This window comes from Lethenteron reissneri, chromosome 30, assembly GCF_015708825.2.
Source record: "Lethenteron reissneri isolate LAM-NWPU_2019-01 chromosome 30, ASM1570882v1, whole genome shotgun sequence".
Taxonomy (NCBI): domain Eukaryota; kingdom Metazoa; phylum Chordata; class Hyperoartia; order Petromyzontiformes; family Petromyzontidae; genus Lethenteron; species Lethenteron reissneri.
In genome coordinates, this window is record NC_083808.1 from 8,823,178 (window position 1) to 8,841,832 (window position 18,655).

At 45.6% G+C, this 18,655-nt stretch overlaps 1 protein-coding gene across 1 annotated transcript in view; it reads right to left on the reverse strand.

The window, feature by feature from the left end:
• The window catches only part of RFT1 (RFT1 homolog), a 30,710-nt gene continuing 12,055 nt past the window's right edge, over positions 1-18,655 (reverse strand). Inside the window, exons 6-14 of the mRNA XM_061563008.1 lie at positions 17,855-17,956; positions 16,439-16,570; positions 14,374-14,449; positions 13,361-13,411; positions 11,631-11,761; positions 8,886-9,030; positions 7,923-8,028; positions 6,614-6,863; positions 1-4,161 (exon numbers count right to left, since the gene is read on the reverse strand). Of these exons, the coding sequence (XP_061418992.1) occupies positions 3,994-4,161; positions 6,614-6,863; positions 7,923-8,028; positions 8,886-9,030; positions 11,631-11,761; positions 13,361-13,411; positions 14,374-14,449; positions 16,439-16,570; positions 17,855-17,956 (1,161 nt within the window). The 3' untranslated portion in view covers positions 1-3,993. The remainder of the gene's footprint in view (positions 4,162-6,613; positions 6,864-7,922; positions 8,029-8,885; positions 9,031-11,630; positions 11,762-13,360; positions 13,412-14,373; positions 14,450-16,438; positions 16,571-17,854; positions 17,957-18,655) is intronic.

Consider the following 18,655-nt stretch of genomic DNA (forward strand, 5'->3'; position numbering starts at 1 on the left):
TTTAAGTCAATATTAAGTATTTTATTCAGTAGCTTTTCACCTTTACAGCGTTTAACCGAAGACTGCTTTTGCTTTAGTTTACAAGCTTACAAAGTCGTTTGCATTTTGTCAGAGCCAGCAGATTGTTACATTGTTTTTAGTCACGGCCTATTCTGTTTCAATTAATTTTTGACAAACTATAATATAACATGACACCAACCCCATCTTACCTGGGCTGCCGATCGGTTTTCTACCCCACTCCAACCATTATAATCTTGTGATCCGGTTTGGTGGGTTCCTGTAAATGAGCTGTAAATAGCTTGGCTTAAGCATTTAAGAAATATATATTTTTACGTGTATAATTTATACATAGTCTGATGGGAAAAGTGATGCTGGCGAACAGCTGTTTTACGGCTGCCACAGCAAAAGGCATTTCCCCGCCACCTTTGTCTCTCCAATGCTGATATCGACACGATGTTTGAAACGCATATTTTATGTTGAGCGGACCTAAAGGCACACACGACAGGTTCAGAGTGCCGATGGTGCAGCCAGGAATAAATCTTGCTCACAGTAACCATAGTTCAGTGCTCTAACCACAATCGCGTCGTTCTCCTGGTATACAAGATACAACGGCGACACAACGCCTAGGTGTGTAACAGTACAGCTTGTGCGGCAAGGCCTACTGGCGTACATCACCTACACAAACCGCATGAAAGCTTATAACAACATTCGATATAAACATAAATATGGATTTGTTTAAAGAAACCATCAGTCAACAAAGCTCACACTACAGCCTGCCAATCATTTTGCGGAAAACAATTCCACCCCAACTAAAAAAAGCTTTTCTAGTTATTAAATATTTATTTTAAGGAATTGTATTCAAGCTGCGTTATCTACATCATGATATAAAGGAACGTCCATTCGGAAATTTCACACAGCAGTGTATCACCCTGTTATAGATAGGATAGCCCGTGGAGAAGTTTATATCACAGAACTTCAAGGGACTTCACACGAGGGGCGCTGTACTCACCCTCGCCCCCTGCTATAGAGAGAGAGAGAGATGTCCATCGCATTGCAGAGTTGAATTTTGCCAAATCAAGCAGTCGTTTCTGGATATGCCAAGGCCATTTACTCACTTCAGCCGAGAAGTGGGTTTATAATCATGGGTGGCTGCGCCGATTGGAACTCTGATCACAAAGTCACTTGGCCACAATTTTCTTTTCATGCTATTTTCATTTCATGAGAAATATTTAATACAAATAGATTTGTCCTTCAATATCAAGTTGCAAATAAATGTAAGGTGTATACATTTAATTATTCGATATAAAACGGGTGGCTATCAAGACCTGCACTCGTCAAACAATCCCACAAGCCCCCGATCCGCCATCAAGCAACTCTACACACTCCCATAATCAATCGCTACTCAACAAACTATTTTCACACAACTGTACATATATTTGCTTTATTCCGCGCAGGTGAGAGCCCAATGAGACATTATTCTTGCAAGGGAGACTTTGGAACAATGGAGGGTGTGTTGTACAGCGAAACGAGAACAAGGTGTAAAAATATGAAAAATTAATAAAACCTTAGTACGTTTTAAAGAAATCAACGTTTGCTTCCTCAACCATGATTGCAAACGGGCACTTTAATCGAGGGGGTGAAAACAGTATGGCGTTTATTTTGTGTGCACGTGATGCAAGGTGCATTTTTATGCGCTGGCGCAAAATCTTCTCTCGATTTGCATTTTGAAGACGTCGGTGACAACGGATGAAAGTGTTTGGTGTTATTATTGTACGTTCATCACTTTACACGCCCACCACCTTGGCTTCCCTGCGTGTGTGTTTAAACTGGGACGCTGTAACTGCTGCTCTCACCGCAAAAAAATAAATCACAATAAACAAAACAAAATGCCGATTGAAAGCTGTGAAGTAATCACTGTGGAATGAGTTTGACTTGTTTAAATATGTGAATTAATCAAAAGTAGTACTGCAAAGACTAGATCATTGCATAGCACACACAAACACAGCAAAATAATTAAACAAATTCTAGCGCTTTCTGTCGATGACAAGAAACTTATTAGACAGAAAAGTGTTTGGAGGCGGGAAAATACAAGAGTATTCATGCAAAAAGTAATTTAGTCAGTAAATAGCGCAACTGGGCCATAGGATGAATAGTGCGTTGCATTCCAGGTGGCATTAAACAAGAGTTGTGTGTGTAAAGCACACAGCATTGTTTTAAACCACCAATTGACACAAAAGTTAGAACTGTGGCCATAGTTAGGCTGTACTGCATTATGGGAAAGCCCCCAACAATGCCTTGTGAGCTCACTAGAGAACACTGCTACGAGTGCACAGCAGTCCAACCGAGCCAGTGGACCATCAGTGGTAGAAAATTTTGGTCTTTAAAATTCTGGTGGTAGCTAAGTAACACGGCATCTGCAAAACGGTTTCACCCTTTTTAGGGATCTTCAGTACAGTTTAGCCTTGCTACTCTAATGCCACAATTGCACCCAGAGCTGTTTTAATAAACATGCGTTTTAATGCCTCTTTAGGTTGGGTTGTTAAACGAAAGCCAGTAAGAACTGAATCGATTAGCGGTTCTGAAAGTTGGCAAATGGTAACCGCTTCCAAAATAATGTGAGGAGCGAATGCACTGACTGGCACACAAGTGAATGTACAAATGGCATCGTGGCCTAAGCAACAATTGCGATTGCTCTCGCTTGTGCACGCGAGGTGTATGTGGTCTCATCTTGCATGCTAACCAGACGTCTTGGAAGAGTTGTGTGTACCTACACTTTACCCACACCACAAGTGACCGGCCAATCAACTGTGGTGAATCCATTTATACTGTTGGATGGACAGAGGCAGCAGGGGGGGGGGGGTTACTCAATTGTTACAACTACTCTGGCAGCTCCTTACATTTCTCAGTTAAAAAGGTGGACACGTTCAGTTTATTTGCGAGGCATTTTTATTTGTGCAGCGCAAGCAGGTAACCGTATTTTTGTTCATACGGTTACCGGTCATGCAACAAAAAAAATGCTATTTAACAACCCCACTCGATAGGCAGACGAATTGGCACTGCCTAAATGCGTTTCAATGCAGGCCCACACCTTCACCTGCCATGAGCTGGTAAAATGTGTGCAGAGCATCGCAAAATAATGCACAAAGCAACAATGCCACCACAGCCTGAAAGTATTCTAACAGAAAGCTTACATTAACAAAAGGCAGCCTGTTCTGGCGACCAGTTTTAAAAATGTTAACGTTCGGAAAAAATACGTGGCAGTAAAGTAACACGGCAACTGCAAACCGGGTTCACAATGTCAGCAGCAGTGGATGGCTTGCACAGTAACTGGGTCTTTAAAGAGGTCACAAGAACATGCTGCAATAGGCCACGGTGTGCCAGTGGCCAAGGGTGAATTTGAATAAAAAGAAAAACACCAAGAACCCCATCATATTTAACCAGTGCCACATGGTCTCACTTGCAAAAGCAATGACGAATCTCAATCACGTCTCACCTTTGACATTGTGAACGCTTTGTTGCTTGCTCGGGTTCAACTGTATTTCCCCCAAATTGCTAAACTGGAGCTAGCATTTTATAGCTACTGCGTGTGCAGCCAGTGCAACTAGAACTGGGGCCCACAGGCACAAAGAGGTCCAGGGCATCAAGTTGCAAAACAGATGGGAATTGAAAAGGGAAATCCATTTAATTTCTTGTAACCGGGCCCTGAAGATCGACGTGGGAGACTGACTATTAACTATGTTTATTTTACCAGGTAAGGCCCAATTAGCTATGCAGCTCTTTTTCGGAAGCGTCCTGGCCACAAATGATAGCTCAATGAAGTGGCTTATCACATGGAAATGTATAGCAGCCAAATACTCTAAATGCATGTTGATTCCAAATCTGGAGGGAAAAACTGGAGGATCCGGAGAAAAAGCCACGCGACCATGGTGAGAAAGCCAAGCAAACTCCAAATATAAAACTCCATATATGTGCGAGAGAGATGGTGGCTGAGAGTCAGCTCTGCTTCTTTTTGAAAAACTCGGGTAGGAACTGATGCCATACAAACGAGACGAGCTCGCGTTCGGTGCGGCGAGTCACGATGACGACGGCCGACAGGCACGCGGCTCCCAGGGTGACATGAAGCAGGCGTGGAGCCTTGCCGTGGTCACAGCACAGCACCCACTGCAGAGAGAAGAGACGCGACGAGACCAAGATGATGAGCACGAGCGTCCCCGCAACATTCCTGCTCGCACAAACTCATCTCCAATGGTGACCCTGAGCCAATGGTATAAACGTCAAATTGATATGGCAGGGCCAGTCTCTGCATAGGATGATCATTTAATGGTCGTGAAATTTAAGGATCTCAAGTGGTAAATGTCAGTTGGCAGACTTTTGGAAGATTTACAAAAGGCATTCTTCAGCCCTGGAAAGGTACGAGCAAACAAACTTGAAAATAATTCCGTAAATTTACAAAACGTTAACCAATCCTGTACCCAGTGCGTTGTGCGGCTTCGCTCAACAGAGCAATATTAAAGTGGATCTGTGACGATTACCAAACTCAGTGACGATGATAGTGGTGATCATTATGACAAAGAGACTGTAATTGCAATGGATATAACAACAATGAAGATCTGCAAACCAACTGGCTACCTTCAGAGATTTGTTCATGAAGCCATCCAGATATACAAACACAGACACAACTTCAACCGAGAAGATGGGTACAAACTGAGCAATCATTGGAAGGACGTTATGAACCAGGTAAAGTCTTAACTGACTGTGATGTTTCCATCCTACCTGCCGATGTCAGCTGATATTTCCGACTCTCTGTGTGTGTCTCTCTCTCTATGCCTCTCTCTTAGATCTCTCATGCTCACATGTCCTTTGCATTGCACTCTCATGCCTGATTGCACTCTCATGCTCACATGTCCTTTGGATTATGCCATCATGCCTTGGGATTGCAATACTCTTCGTTCTTACATTAACATGCTAATTTCTCACATTAACATCACTAGCCCTGCCCGCTTCTTTATGACCCTTGAACTACACCCATTTCAACCCTTTTAAAAACAGTCTGCCTCAGCAGCAGACCATGATTTCCCACCTGATGACGGACGCTTGTGTTGCGCCCGAAACGTCGTGATCTATTTTATTTTATACCTACGGGACTTTACCGAAAGAACCAAAGAGTAATGAAGATCTCTGATGCGTTCTCGGGTTGCACCTCGTAATTTTCAGTTCCTGGAGAAGCTCCTCGCACATGGAGTGAAACATCGGACATCATGCAAAGAACACGCAGTAAAACCAGAATCTACATCAGACTCTATGCAGCACAACTGGGGAAAGCATGGTTTTACCCACAATGCTCCACGGAAACTCATAATGCGTTTGTGAGTACGGTATTGCTTTTGAGTTGAACAGGGTCCTACAGATTATATGTCATGCGCTTGTAAATAACATCTGATAATCCAACAGTATTTGTTAAACAAGCCCGACTCTGCTGATGAGACCTAGGAGGTCGAAACCAGTGGAGAGTTTACTTGCTTAGACAAATGCTGCCGGATAATGTTGGTCTGAAAGCCAAAAAGGCTGATGGCCTAAAACGTATTTTAGTTACCGTGTTGTCTGGACTATAATATGCTCCGAAGAGGCAAACACACTCCCGAAATTTACTCTGGGGAGTACATTATATGTGTAGATACAACGCAATTCTGTTATACGCTGTTTGAATTCATTCACATGCAGCTATGCTTTTGGACGTGTGCTGTGTGCGCTACTCGGCAGGCAGCCGTCTCGTGCGGTTTCGCTTTGTGCGCCTTTTTTTCTTTGGAATGCATCTACAACTACCGCATAAAGCGAGGGAAACCAGGAGATGCTTTTCAGCTAGTAACAATATATTCGTTTACGCTTGTTTACCCAAGAAAGCCTCAGCGAGTTTTTTTTACAACAGAGGGGGCGATGGTTGCTGTGTGTAATCCCAATTGAGTAATCAGCGGGTAATCTATTAGAAAAGCCCGGCGTTACGTTTGTCCATCAACTAAATTATGAGAGCCTTTCAGAAGGCCTGAATCTAAAAGTTATCGAAAGTGTATCTCCCCCCCCCCCCCACTAGATGTGGGGGTAAAAAGTTGATCAAATAGGTTTCCAACAATTGTCGACCCCCCCCACTACCAAAATAAAAATGCACTCTCCCACCCCACAAAAAGAAATGTCTTTTGTAGGCATATATGCCTACACACCCATCATACAATAGTCAGTAGTATTTGCACACATTGGGGGGGTGGGGAGAAGAGGACATCAGTGATCAGAGGGGGAGAGGGGCGAGGTGCAAGACGCTGAGAAGCTCTCCGCAGGAGCTAGAATAAGAATAGAGTGGCCACATGCCGCCAAATTTCTAGTCTTTCAACTTTTGACCGTGATGCCGGTAAGCAACAGTCTACTCGAATGAATGTCACAGGACATTTAATGTCCAGTATGAAGTGTATAATTACGGGTATTACGCCCGCAGAATAAGATCAGGGTGGCCGCGGGAATCAAACCGTGAACCATTGCGACAAGCGGCGAATGTGCTATCGCTGGACCAGGTCACGGCCCTTTGATGGCATTGACGATGACGGCGATGGTGAAGCCGTGCTACCTCGGAGGTGGCGGTGATGACCCAACTGCAGAAGAATGTGAACGCGAGGACGAGGTTGGGGCGCAGCGCGGCGAGCGGCTCGTGCGGCGTGCCGCGGAAGTAGGCGACGATGAAGTTCAGGCTGGAGGCCAGGCGCAGGGCCATGTTGAGACAGTTAGCGAGGACGAAGCCCACGGAGCCGAATGCTCGCGTCAGCGCGTACGACAGCACCAGGAACACCACCGAGAGGACCAGGAGCTTCATGTTGTACCTGCGTGTGCGCGCGTGTACGTGTGCGCGAACATGAACACGCGTGGAAACGGTATCACGATATTATTTGCTGCGGAGTATTAACATTTCAGGGCCAAGCGGAATGAAGCCACTAGCAACACAAGGTTAGAACAACACTACTGGGCATGTGTGAAGAAGAGCTTCATAGCTCATCGGATTCCTCCAGCATAAATAGATATTCTGAGATGTTTTTAAGAACTGTAGTGGCTGGACAGACTTCTGGTCACTCCTAAAGGTTGAATTGAGAGTGATTTTGTTTGGAATTTCTCAAGAGAAAAACATTTCAGTAAATATATAAGTTATGACACACATGCCTCGTCATAAAAATTTGAATCATATTACACTTTGAAGTGGGCACGTAGCTTAGAGGGGGCTATTATCTTATCACAGCACTGAGCCCCCATCTATAATCCTTGAGTCAGAGCAGTAATTGGTACCACCTAAGGTAGCAAACCTTGAGAGCAGATTTATTTATATGGCTAGGAAGATTAAATGATTTGGCAACCCGCACAGTATTTTGATCAATTCAATCATTGATTTCACATGTCAAAGGCAGAATATTACGTGTAAGGTACTGTAATCACAATAAATTGCAGTTATAATATAACTGGAATTTCAACTATAAAAACGCTTCTGTATCGTAATTATAATTAACTTTACGACTGGTTAGGTAAATTTCGATTTAAAGCTTTCGTGACTGCAGGGATTCATCTTCTTGGTTCTTTCGGTAAAGTCACGTAGAAGGGAAATAATAAAATAATAAAAATAAAACATAATAAAATACAATTCTCACAGTAGTGAGAATTCTCATAGTGAGAATTGTATTTTATTATGTTTTATTTTTATTATTTTATTATTTCCCTTCTACGTGACTTTACCAAAAGAACCAAGAAGACTGGTTAGGTGCCTATGTAGTTACAGCTATGGGTCGGAGCAGAAGGAAGAGAAGCGATGGCAAGGTGTGTTGCTTGCCGCCAAGAGCGCTCGCCACGAGTGCTTGACTTTGGCCAAAAATAACCAAGTTCAGCAGGGCTCTCACCTGTCCACTTCGCTCTGCTTCATGGCAGCAAACACGAAGCACTCTGTGATGCCATTCAGCGCCAAGAACAGCACGTAAGCGGAGTACCAGCGCAGTAACACCGGCCCTGCTCAAGAAAATTCACCACCCGGGTCAGAATATACAAAATGACACGACACCATACAGCTACTACATGGCTCAGCCGCGTGGTCATTGCCGCTCATGGCCGGCTGATGAGTTTTTACATGAAAGAAACGCAGTTCCATCTCCCATGCTGTGGACTGCGCCGATGATGTCTTTCTTCAAGGGACTACTGTACATGAGAATATTTTTTGAATATCTCAGTCGGTGGCCTCTTCACTTTTTAAACCATCCCGTGCGTTTGTATAATTATTTTGTTTGTTATCTCGCCGAGTCTCACAACTTTTTGCAGGAGGGTTCTGCCAAGTTTTCGCAGTAGGGGGTGACGATTGCTGCGTAGAAATTTAAATTCTGTAATTTGTGGCCATTTTTTTTTATTTGGACCATGATCCCAGCACACAATGCGACTGACGTGATGGGATCATTAACGTCCAATGTGAAGGCGTGTATTTTTTACGGTTCATACACCCATAAGCAGATTCAAACTATGAACCTCTGCAACAATGCATGTTGAACGTCTTTCGCACCGTACGTAGCTAGCCATGGTAATCGGAGACACTAATCGGAGGTGCAAAGCGGTGCGCCTCCGATTGCACTAACAAGCGGCAAATGCGCTAGCGTGGGCTTGTTAACGCCCCAAGAATGCTGCGATGTTGCCATGATGGCCACATGACCCTGTTCAGATAATTCCAAGTTTATTTTTTCACCACGTATGTACTCAAAGAGACCAGGAGAGTTTCATTTGCAAAAGTTACTAGGGGCATTAGTCTGCCACCACAGCACCCTTAAATTAAGTAAAGCCGAATGACGGATTAGAAACACGGCAAAGACGTTGCTGGTTACCGCCGCTGGAGCTGAGCAGCGACCCCCCGTACAAGTCGAGCGCCAGGTACGAGTATGAGAAGCCAAACGTGAGGACGGTGACTCCGATGAGCAGCACCAGCTTGAGCAGCGACTGCAGCACCTTGGCCACGATGGCGATGTCATCCTGCCAGCAAAGCCGCACGGGGGAGAGTGCTGTTAGCGAGCGCCTATTGAGGGCAGAGGAGGCACGCGCGCCGGCTGAGGGGCCAGCATCACCGCCAGCATTATGTCTGCCCAGTGCTGCTGTTCACACACTACAGCAGTTACTTTGTTTTGTTCTGCTGAGCTGACCTAGAGGTCTAGGCCAGGTTCCAGATTACAATTGTCCCTGGTGTTGTGTATGATGAGGAATACATAAAAATGGGTGGACAGCACAGCATGTCAATCACCACAAAAACAAAACAGTTTCCCACGTATCTATATTTGACTGTTGGTGCACGTGCTATGAGTAAGAGCTTATCAAGGCTTACATAGCACGTGAAGGGGTCAATAGTTCAGCAACACACACGTACGTAGGCCTTGGCAAGGTAAGGTAATTTACCCTTTTTACCGGGTAAAAGGGTAAAGGTGTCGACATGCCAAGGGGTAATGTAAAGGGTAGGGTAAAGGTAGCTCGGAAGAATTACCCGGTAGGGTAAAGGTAGCACGAAGTATTACCCGGTAAATACGGTACCTTGTTTACCGCTAAAAGCTCCGTGGCGCAGTCCGTGGCCTCCATTTAATAAATAATATTTAAATAAACTTTTTTAAAAACATGCTTTTATTAAATGTACTCGTAATGGGAGAACTCCACCACTCCAGGAAGTGGCCCCGAAGCTTGCCATGACGTAAGGGGCCGTGGCCAATTACAGCCAACGTCAGTTGAGCGTGGACAATTAGACCCAAGCCTAAACATAAAATATAAAAAATGTTTAAAAAAATATATTTTTTATGATAGAATATAGTGTTTGCAGTCGATACCACATTAGGAAGTGGATTAAAATTGAGTTACAAGATTTGAGGATACAACAACGACGACAACAACTTCTTCTTCCTAGCGTTGTTCCCGCTGTGGCGCAGGGTCCGCTTTTCGGCATTGTCTTCTCCATTTGGCTCGGACCAGGGCATCTTCAAGGGTTGCGTTGACCATCTTTATGTCTTCCTTTATTCGATCCATCCATCGCTTCTTCGGACGTCGGCGTGGACGGCGGCCCTCTGGCTCAATACGCACGGCAGTCTTGGCCACTGATGACTCTTCACTTCGCATCACATGGCCGTACCACCGAAGCCTTGCCTCAAGCATCTTGTCCGCAATGGGGGCCACACCAAGTCGCTTCCGAACGTCTTCGTTCATGACACGATCCCATCGAGTGAGTCCGAGGCTCCATCTGAGCATCCTCATCTCCATGGTGTGGAGAGCTTGTTCGTGTACAGTTGTGGCTGGCCAGCACTCGGATCCATAGAGTGCCACCGGTCGGACGATGGTCTTGTAAATTTTTCCCTGCAGCCTATCCGGCATTTTCCGATCACAGAGGACTCCGGTGACTTTCCTCCACTTCATCCACGCCACATTGACTCGTGACCTCACATCAGTCGTGATGCTACCATGCTACAACGACGACAACAAAAAGCGTGTAAAATTGGAATAATCGAGAGTATTCTATATGAATAAAGCGCTATACCTAGAATTTACCGTTATAAACATTTTTAATGTGTAGTAGTACCCCAGTAATGACCCTGTAATCGGGTAATTAGTATGGGTAAGGGTAAAAGGTAGGGTAAAGGTAAGCTCATTGCTTTTTACTTTTTACTTGTTACCTTACCTGCTAAAGGGTAAAAGGTAGGGTAGAGTTATTGTATTGTGGTAAGGTAAAAGGTAAGGTAAAGGTAGGCTCGTTGTTTTTACCTTTCAACTTTTATCTTACCTTGCCGAGGCCTACACGTACGATTGCCTTTGTTACCCCCTGGTACTGATGTTGACCGGGCCACTGCACCGGATACTCAATTTAGGCCAATTGTACGTAGGCTACATAAAAATATAAATGACCACTGGTGCTGCTTATGCCCTAAATTAAAATCTGTTTCACTGGGGCCATAATTTAGTCACTACCCTAGCAGCCAAGAAACAATACACCAACCCCACCCCCCCCCCAAACCTATTGAATTGTGACAATTGAGGATCACAACTCGATTCAAAGGAAACGTGTCTCATCGGTATCTTCTCGATTTTGAGATCTGTTTTGGTATCATGTTTGTCTCCACTTCCTCTGCTCCGCCATAGCCTACAGGCACCATTTACAAAAAAAAATGCATTCATTGCCAATGACTTATTCTTCCTCGTGCAAATCTACGCGTGAAATCATAAACGATTGAATCGGAAAATCATTACAAGCCTACAAAGACAAAGATCCCCAGTATAGCCTTAATAGACTGTTGGGGCAAGTGCTGTTAGCGAGCACCTATGAAGGCCGGCACACTACACGAGGGAGTGGGTGGCCAGCACCACGTCTAACGGCCAGTCTCCCCAGTGGCGATGTTTTTATACACCGCACCAGGTACTCATTTGAGGCTGAGCCAACCTCGGGGAGGCCCAAGACCAATGCAGATAATCATCACTGGTGAGCGGGGTTGTCGGCTTCATCGCGCAGTGTGCTAACCACTACACTACCGCTCCCCACACCGACATCACGCGCAGAATCGTGCGTACACGAACTCGGGAGGCGAAACGCGCAGTCCGATCCACACCTCGTTCTGCTCCATGGCAATCTTTCCACGGCTGAGCGAGCGAGCGAAGAAGACGTAGAAGCTGTCCTCAATGGGCATGAAGATAAAGCGCGGCACCATGGAGCCCAGGTTGTTCACCACGTCGTAGATGCCTGCACAGATCGCCGCCTCATCTCAGCACGAGCCGGCAACTCTCACAGCCTCGCGGCGCTATGGAGCACTCCACAGCGCATCGCGTATTGTTGTAAATGTGATGGTGGCGCTTTGAGTGGTTAGGTTTGTGCCAGAAAGGTGCAACACATATGTAAATTAAAATAAAATAAACTATTTTTTTTTCCAGGTTAGGCCCACTGAGCTACTTTGCTTTTTTTCAGAAACGACCTGGCCACAGATGATCGCTCAACAAAGTGGCTTATCATGTGGAAATTTATAGCAGCCAAATACTCTAAACGCATGTTTTTAAATGTGGAGGGAAAAACTGGAGCACCAGGAGACAAAAATTAAGGTGACTCGACTCAAAGATGACGAAGGCGCAGCTCCGCAATTGCTCCCTGGAACCAGTTCCTCTCGCAGAAGGGCGTCCAAGAGAGAGAGCTCTACAGAGCCCCACTAGAGGGCGCTTGGCCTACTCTTCATTGCTGGCCAGACGCAGTGGGAGTACCTACACTTTACCCCACCATGCCGATCGTCTAACTGTGGCGTGCCTATTTATATTTCTGCAGGGACGGACAGAGGTAGGAGATTAAATAAATGTCAACTATTACTGGTAGGAACCTCCTGGTTACACCAGCCCACAGGGGATTATTGTGTCTGTCCGTCCGTCGTGCAGGGAGGGGCTGGGTGGGGGGGAGGGGAGTGTGGGAGGGGCTGGGTGGGGAGGGGAGTGTGGAGAGGGGCTGGGTGGGGAGGGAGGGCTGGGTGGGGAGGGGAGGGTGGGGAGGGGCTGGGTGGGGAGGGTGGGGAGGGGCTGGGTGGGGAGGGTGGGGAGGGGCTGGGTGGGGAGGGTGGGGCTGGGTGGGGGGTGAGAGGGGTGGGGCTGGGTGGGGAGGGGCTGGTCACCCCATGGTGCCCTTATAAAACTCAACGTTTAACCTACTCACGCCGGCTTGTGCCCGCCCTCACAGTCGGCCATATTTGCGGAATACACCACGCCGCCGTTGACCCTGGCCATTGACCAAGCAACCCAACGTTCCTACCAGCTCCCTCCGCAGGAATGTGTTGTTTGAACGACCACGCCAGGCGATTTAACTGGACCTGTGGCCTCTGGATGGAAAATCCAGTTAGCTCATGATTACACCACAGCATCATCCGTATTGTTTTTTTAATATTTGATGACAAATATAACATCTGGTTTCATTCATGGTTAGATTTCTAACAATTCGTAAGTTAATGTACAATTTCACATTAGTTGCTAGTTTTGCTGTTCAGATGTGTTACTTATGCTTTGTTTAACCTGAATAATTTTGACATTAAAATTATCATTTAACCCTGGGCACCACAGCAGATCAGAGTTTGTTTCATGTCATCTTAACAGAATGTTGGTGAAATAATCGTTCACTAGCACTGCTACTACGATGCTTAATAACGTCTCTCGTCGCGCCTCGAGACCTCACAACAACGTGCAGCGTCTTTCAACATGTCACAACTTCCCAAAGCAACCCGCAGTGGACCGCAGTACACCGCGACATCACAACATGCCCCAACCACTCGCAGTACGTTACATATAAGTAAAAAAAAAATCAGTATTCAACCTTGATCTCCAAAGTTGAGGACATTGAAGAAAGTCATGATGTATTTCTCCCCTAGCAGAGAAACAAGGCAAACACACACACACTTGGTCATGTGACTCGATGGTTAAGGAGGCAAAGGCTTATGGACCTTCTAATGAGCCAGCAATGATGAGACCTTCATGCTGAATCCAAACAGCCACATGCGATTAAACCAGGTTCTTTTGAGGAGTGAAGCTAAGTGTCTTAGTCTGGCCATACATAATTGAACAAAACACAACATTGTACGCATATGGCATTTCAGTTCCCAGGGATAAATGAACAGGCATCACAAGCATTCACAGCGAGCAGTACATCAACGCACTTCCAGAAGATGATATTACAGAACTGTGTCTGTAGTTGCCTCTATTGGGCTCTATCATCAGACAATTGACATTGACTGTATCTTCACTCGGTGTGGCGACACACGCCTGTAAGCCTTCGTGTTTGAGGCAAGGGTTCGTGGACCACTCACTGCTGTGGTGAAGTATGGTCAAATAACTTCTTGGTTCTTTCGGTAAAGTCACGTAGAATAGAAATAATAAAATAATAAAAATAAAACATCATAAAATAATTCTCACGATGTGTCGGCCACAACGACAGACCTGTTCTCCACCTGAGGACGGCTACTTGCGTTGTGGCCGAAATGTCGTGAGAAATATTTTATTATTTTTATTATTTTATTATTTCCATTCTACGTGACTTTACCGAAAGAACCAAGAAGATGAATCCCTGCAGTCACGAAAGCTTTAAATCGAAATATGGTCAAATAACTCCCATGACCTATAATGTTTGTGGAGGCCCTCATTGACACAAGGGCTGTATGTGTAATAATCAATATATTTCACATTTTTTTCACACCTCACATCAATAAAGGTTTCTCAGCTTGCTTTATATGAAATAAAATCTACACAAAAAGGCCCCACACTTTAAAACATGTAAAACGTACTATTTAATACATGTGTTTTGTGCGAGAGGATAAACACGGGCAAGGGAACCTTCAGTGAGAAGTTGCTTCAGGAAGGACTGCATCATGAAGCTCCGAGTCAAAGAGACGATCGCCCAATCAAATGGCTGCACGGCACAAACACGCGGTTATAGTGGGCACATCACACGGGCCATTCACACAGGCCAGTCGCACAGGCTACGCGGGTGAGACAGACACTCGCGGTCCAGTGCTTCCAGGAAAAGGTTCTCCATTTCTAATAATGAAGACAATGAAGATGAAGATAGAGCTGGGGTCGGCAACCCGAGGCTCCGGAGTTGCATGCGGCTCTTTAAGGACTGGTTTGTGGCATTATTTATGTGTGTAATGACAATAGAGCCTGCATGCGGTGCGAGGGGACTAGTGGCCACGGGAGGTAATGACAGGGAAATCAGCCTACAGTTCGAATACACGCGTGGCCATGGGAGGTAATGACAGGGGTATCAGTTGTGAGTGAGAAGGGACTGGTGGCTACGGGAATGTTATAGAAGGTAGCGTTATCAGGTGATGGAAGAGGACGGTAGAGCGAGCGTCCAGTCAGCGAGAAGGATCGGGAAGGGGGGCGTGGCCTCAGTTGGTATATAAGGGGGAGATGCACGGGAGACTCGGGGCTGTTGCAGTGGGGGTCTCCGCCTGATGTCAAGTGAACGTGTCTTCAATAAAGTCCCATCTCAAGAGAAGTGTGTCAAGTCGTCACTACACATGCATTGCTGGCTCTTGGAGCATTGAGGTTGTTGTTTTTTTACTAAATAAACAAACAAAAATGGCTATTAATTTTATGTTGGTTGCTGACCCCTGAGATAGAGCTTATGTCAAGGTGATCTGCCAGTCAAATAGAATGGTCATCATGTTTTCCATTTGGCTAGCTTGCACAGATTCAACACATCGAATACACTGGTCAACACACATTTTCTGGCATAAGGTATTCCAACGGTTGTAAGGTAATTTTGGGGTGCTGATTCCAAATCTGGCATCAGTTTTTGTCTATCACATCAGGTTTTTGAGATATCAAATATTGCATTTTCAATAAAAACTGCAGAAGAAAAATATTAAATAAATGTGGATATCTACATAAAATTATATTATAAACACACTATCCTAAAATACAGCACCATATTTTAACACTAAAGCAGTCAACTGATTCGCAACAACTTGCAATCATAAGTGACAGAGTTAATTTCGGGTAAAATCAATGAAAATGGGGTATGCCGATAGCATAAAAATGAGATGTGATAGAGCAAATCTGAGATCAGATTTGAAATCAGCACCCTGAAATTAGTCTAAAACAGCTGCAAAAGTCCAGGCCAGAAAAAAATGTTTTTTTTTTGTTGATCAGTGTAATTATCACGGTCTCTCAGTAACTTCTGGAGACTTAATAAAATGCACAGGCTAACATAAATTCGCCACGATTGGTGATTAACGACACTGGCTTATATGTAAATACAGTGCTCATAAACTAACGCTTGGGGCAGTTGGCCATGTTCTTAACAGACTGAACAGAGTCAGAAGGCAAATCAACCATGGTTTGTGTGCGAAGCTCCACTTGTGGTGATCCAGCAAAAAAATCTGCCGATAGCTAAAGGCAAAACAAGCATCCCCATTCACAGGCACAAAACCCCAATAACTTCTAATTATTGCTGCTGGGCCTCAAATGCTTGGTCCGAGGCTGTGCTGCTGTGTTACTCTCTCCCATCTCTCATTCATTTCCCTGTTCTATTCCATCCTGATGTAGTATATTTGTTGAAATTTTCTAGCGTCTTGAGATTAAATTGCAATTTTCAAAAGGATCCACACCCAGGGAATCAGTTGTGCAACTTGGTTGCGTGCACCTAAATCGTTTACATGTGGACATCCTCTGCAACCAGTTGCAATCAGTTGCGCAACCGATTGTTTAACATAGACAGGCCATAACGCTGAGCGAACGGCTCAGTGATTTTGATGTGGACCTCCGATTAGCGAGGTTGGCTACGTACTGTGCGAAACAAGTTCAACATACGTAAGTACATAGTGAAACGCTGCCGTCGTTGGCTGCTTAACGTGCCATACATGTGGGTGCAAGCAGTGCAGAGTGGCCTCACCTGAGTGCCCCAAGTGAAGAACATCTGGCGGACAGAGGTGATGGGAAAGTGGCTATCCTTGGCAGCTGTAGAGCCGATGTAGCGGGTGAAGTAGCGGTAGTAGCAGAAGGACAGGACAACTGCATACGTCAGCTGCACACAGCACGGGGTTCCACAGTTAATATGCAATGCTGCAGGGCTACACAGATGGTCTGGCACAGGGTTGCTCAGCTGCTAGATGGTGGGCTAGAAGTGACAAACAAAGACTCGTGGAGGGTCTTGCAGAGTTATGGCCCTCCGAGAGATGTGGTTCGCCGAGACAAAGAGATGCAGATAACTGAGATGAAGGAGAAACAAAGATGAGAGCTACAAATGGGAGCACTGTCGAGAAGAGATCAATATTCATGAGATGCACTTCTGCACCCAAGTATCTCATCGTTTCTTCCCTCTTTTCCACAGGGATTTTCAGGGGGGAAACTAATGTCTATGTTTCATCCCTGGGTGATGGAGCGATGACAATAATGGCATGCAGGTGCCGAATGGATTGTTGCATCGCAGGATCTTGGTAGGTGACAGCAGCTTGGGGTGGCCTGCATCTGGCAGTGGCTTGATCGTGGCTGATGATGATTAACTTGGTGCAGTGACATGGCCTAGTGATGGCGTGTTCGCCGCTTGTTACAAAGGTTCATGGTTTGAAACCAGCAGGTGCACTGGTTTTTAAGTTAGGTGTATTAACCATGAGAACACTCGTCGGTGCTGCACTGCGGATGTTAAAGATCCCTTGACGTAGGCCAATGTGTGCCGGTGTCAAAATTTGTCAAATTTGAAAACTTTCCCAGAAATAACTTAATTGGGATCATACATGGCAATCATCGCCCCCGGCTCCAAAAACCTAGAATTCTTTTGTCAGGGCGCCCTTTCCCCCCTTCCAACCCAGCTTAAATATACACTCCAAGCATGGTGGTGTTTCATTCAGACGCTGTCTCCCCGACAGACCTGGTCTTCACCTGAGGACGGCTGCTTGCGTTGTGGCCGAAACGTCGTGAGAATTATTTTATTATGTTTCATTTTTATTATTTTATTACTTCCCTTCTACGTGACTTTACCGAAAGAACCAAGAAGATGAACCTGGAAGGAGCCTCCTCTGAAAGAGTCACGAGACTCGGTGAGGCTTTCTAAGGTAAACAAGCATAATCATTATTAATAGCAATTAAGGAACTAATCTACAAGAATAAACTTGACAATCTTCAATCAAATTCAGAATGTCAGTGGTGCTGGCCCCGTGACTCTCATAAGGGCTGTTTAACATTAGCATCACGATTCAGGCCAGCCACGCTCCTTATGGTGCATCTCTAATACCTTTAAAGTGGCCTTATCGTATCATGCTGAATTTCCCAGCGTTGTCAAGGTGTCCTGTATTTTGTCTGATGTGGGCACCTGTGAAAAAGCAAAAACCCAGAGGCCCCAGTCCGGCCTGAGGAACACCAACGCCACGGTGAGGATGCTCCTGCTGCCCAACGCCAGGCTCTCCGCAGACACCTGTGACTCACAAGGTATGGGGAGAGGGGAAGGCGTTTCAGGTCAAGGCCCATTTGCGACTTGGGAGGGATTCTTTAAAGTAAGAAGTCTGGGGGCTTCTGCAAATAAGGAGCTTTGTTGACTCTGTTAAAAAAAAAGAACAAAAAGGTTTCTCTTGTTAGGTTTTTTATCCGTCCCCCGCACATCCGATTAGCATGGTTGGCTACGTACGGTGCGAAAGCAGTTCAACATACATACATAAAGGGCTTGGATTGCTTTGTATGTAAAAATGTATTAGGGCATTTTACATGCTGGGCTTTTGGTATTTCTTAAAACAGGGGACTTTGCAGGTTTGTCAATTAAGAAGGTTGGCAGGTTTTTCCATACACATCTCAATTGTATCGTGGCAATGGTGTTTCAGGGAATCTTGAGAGCGCTGTAACAAACTACGAAGATGAGAACTGTTCCGCCAACGTGCTACTTTCACTGATAACCTCTCCTCGAAGTGCAGGCATCAAGGAACAAATCCGCTCCCGACCCTGGCTCGGAGCAGCTAAGCACCAACCCGTAGTTGCACGAGCGTGTGTGTCTGGGTCGGAGTGGCGAGGCACTGACCCGCAGTCGCACGAGTGTGTGTGTCTGGGTCGGAGTGGCTAGGCACCAACCCGCAGTCGCACGAGTGCGTGTGTCTGGGTCGGAGTGGCTAGGCACCAACCCGCA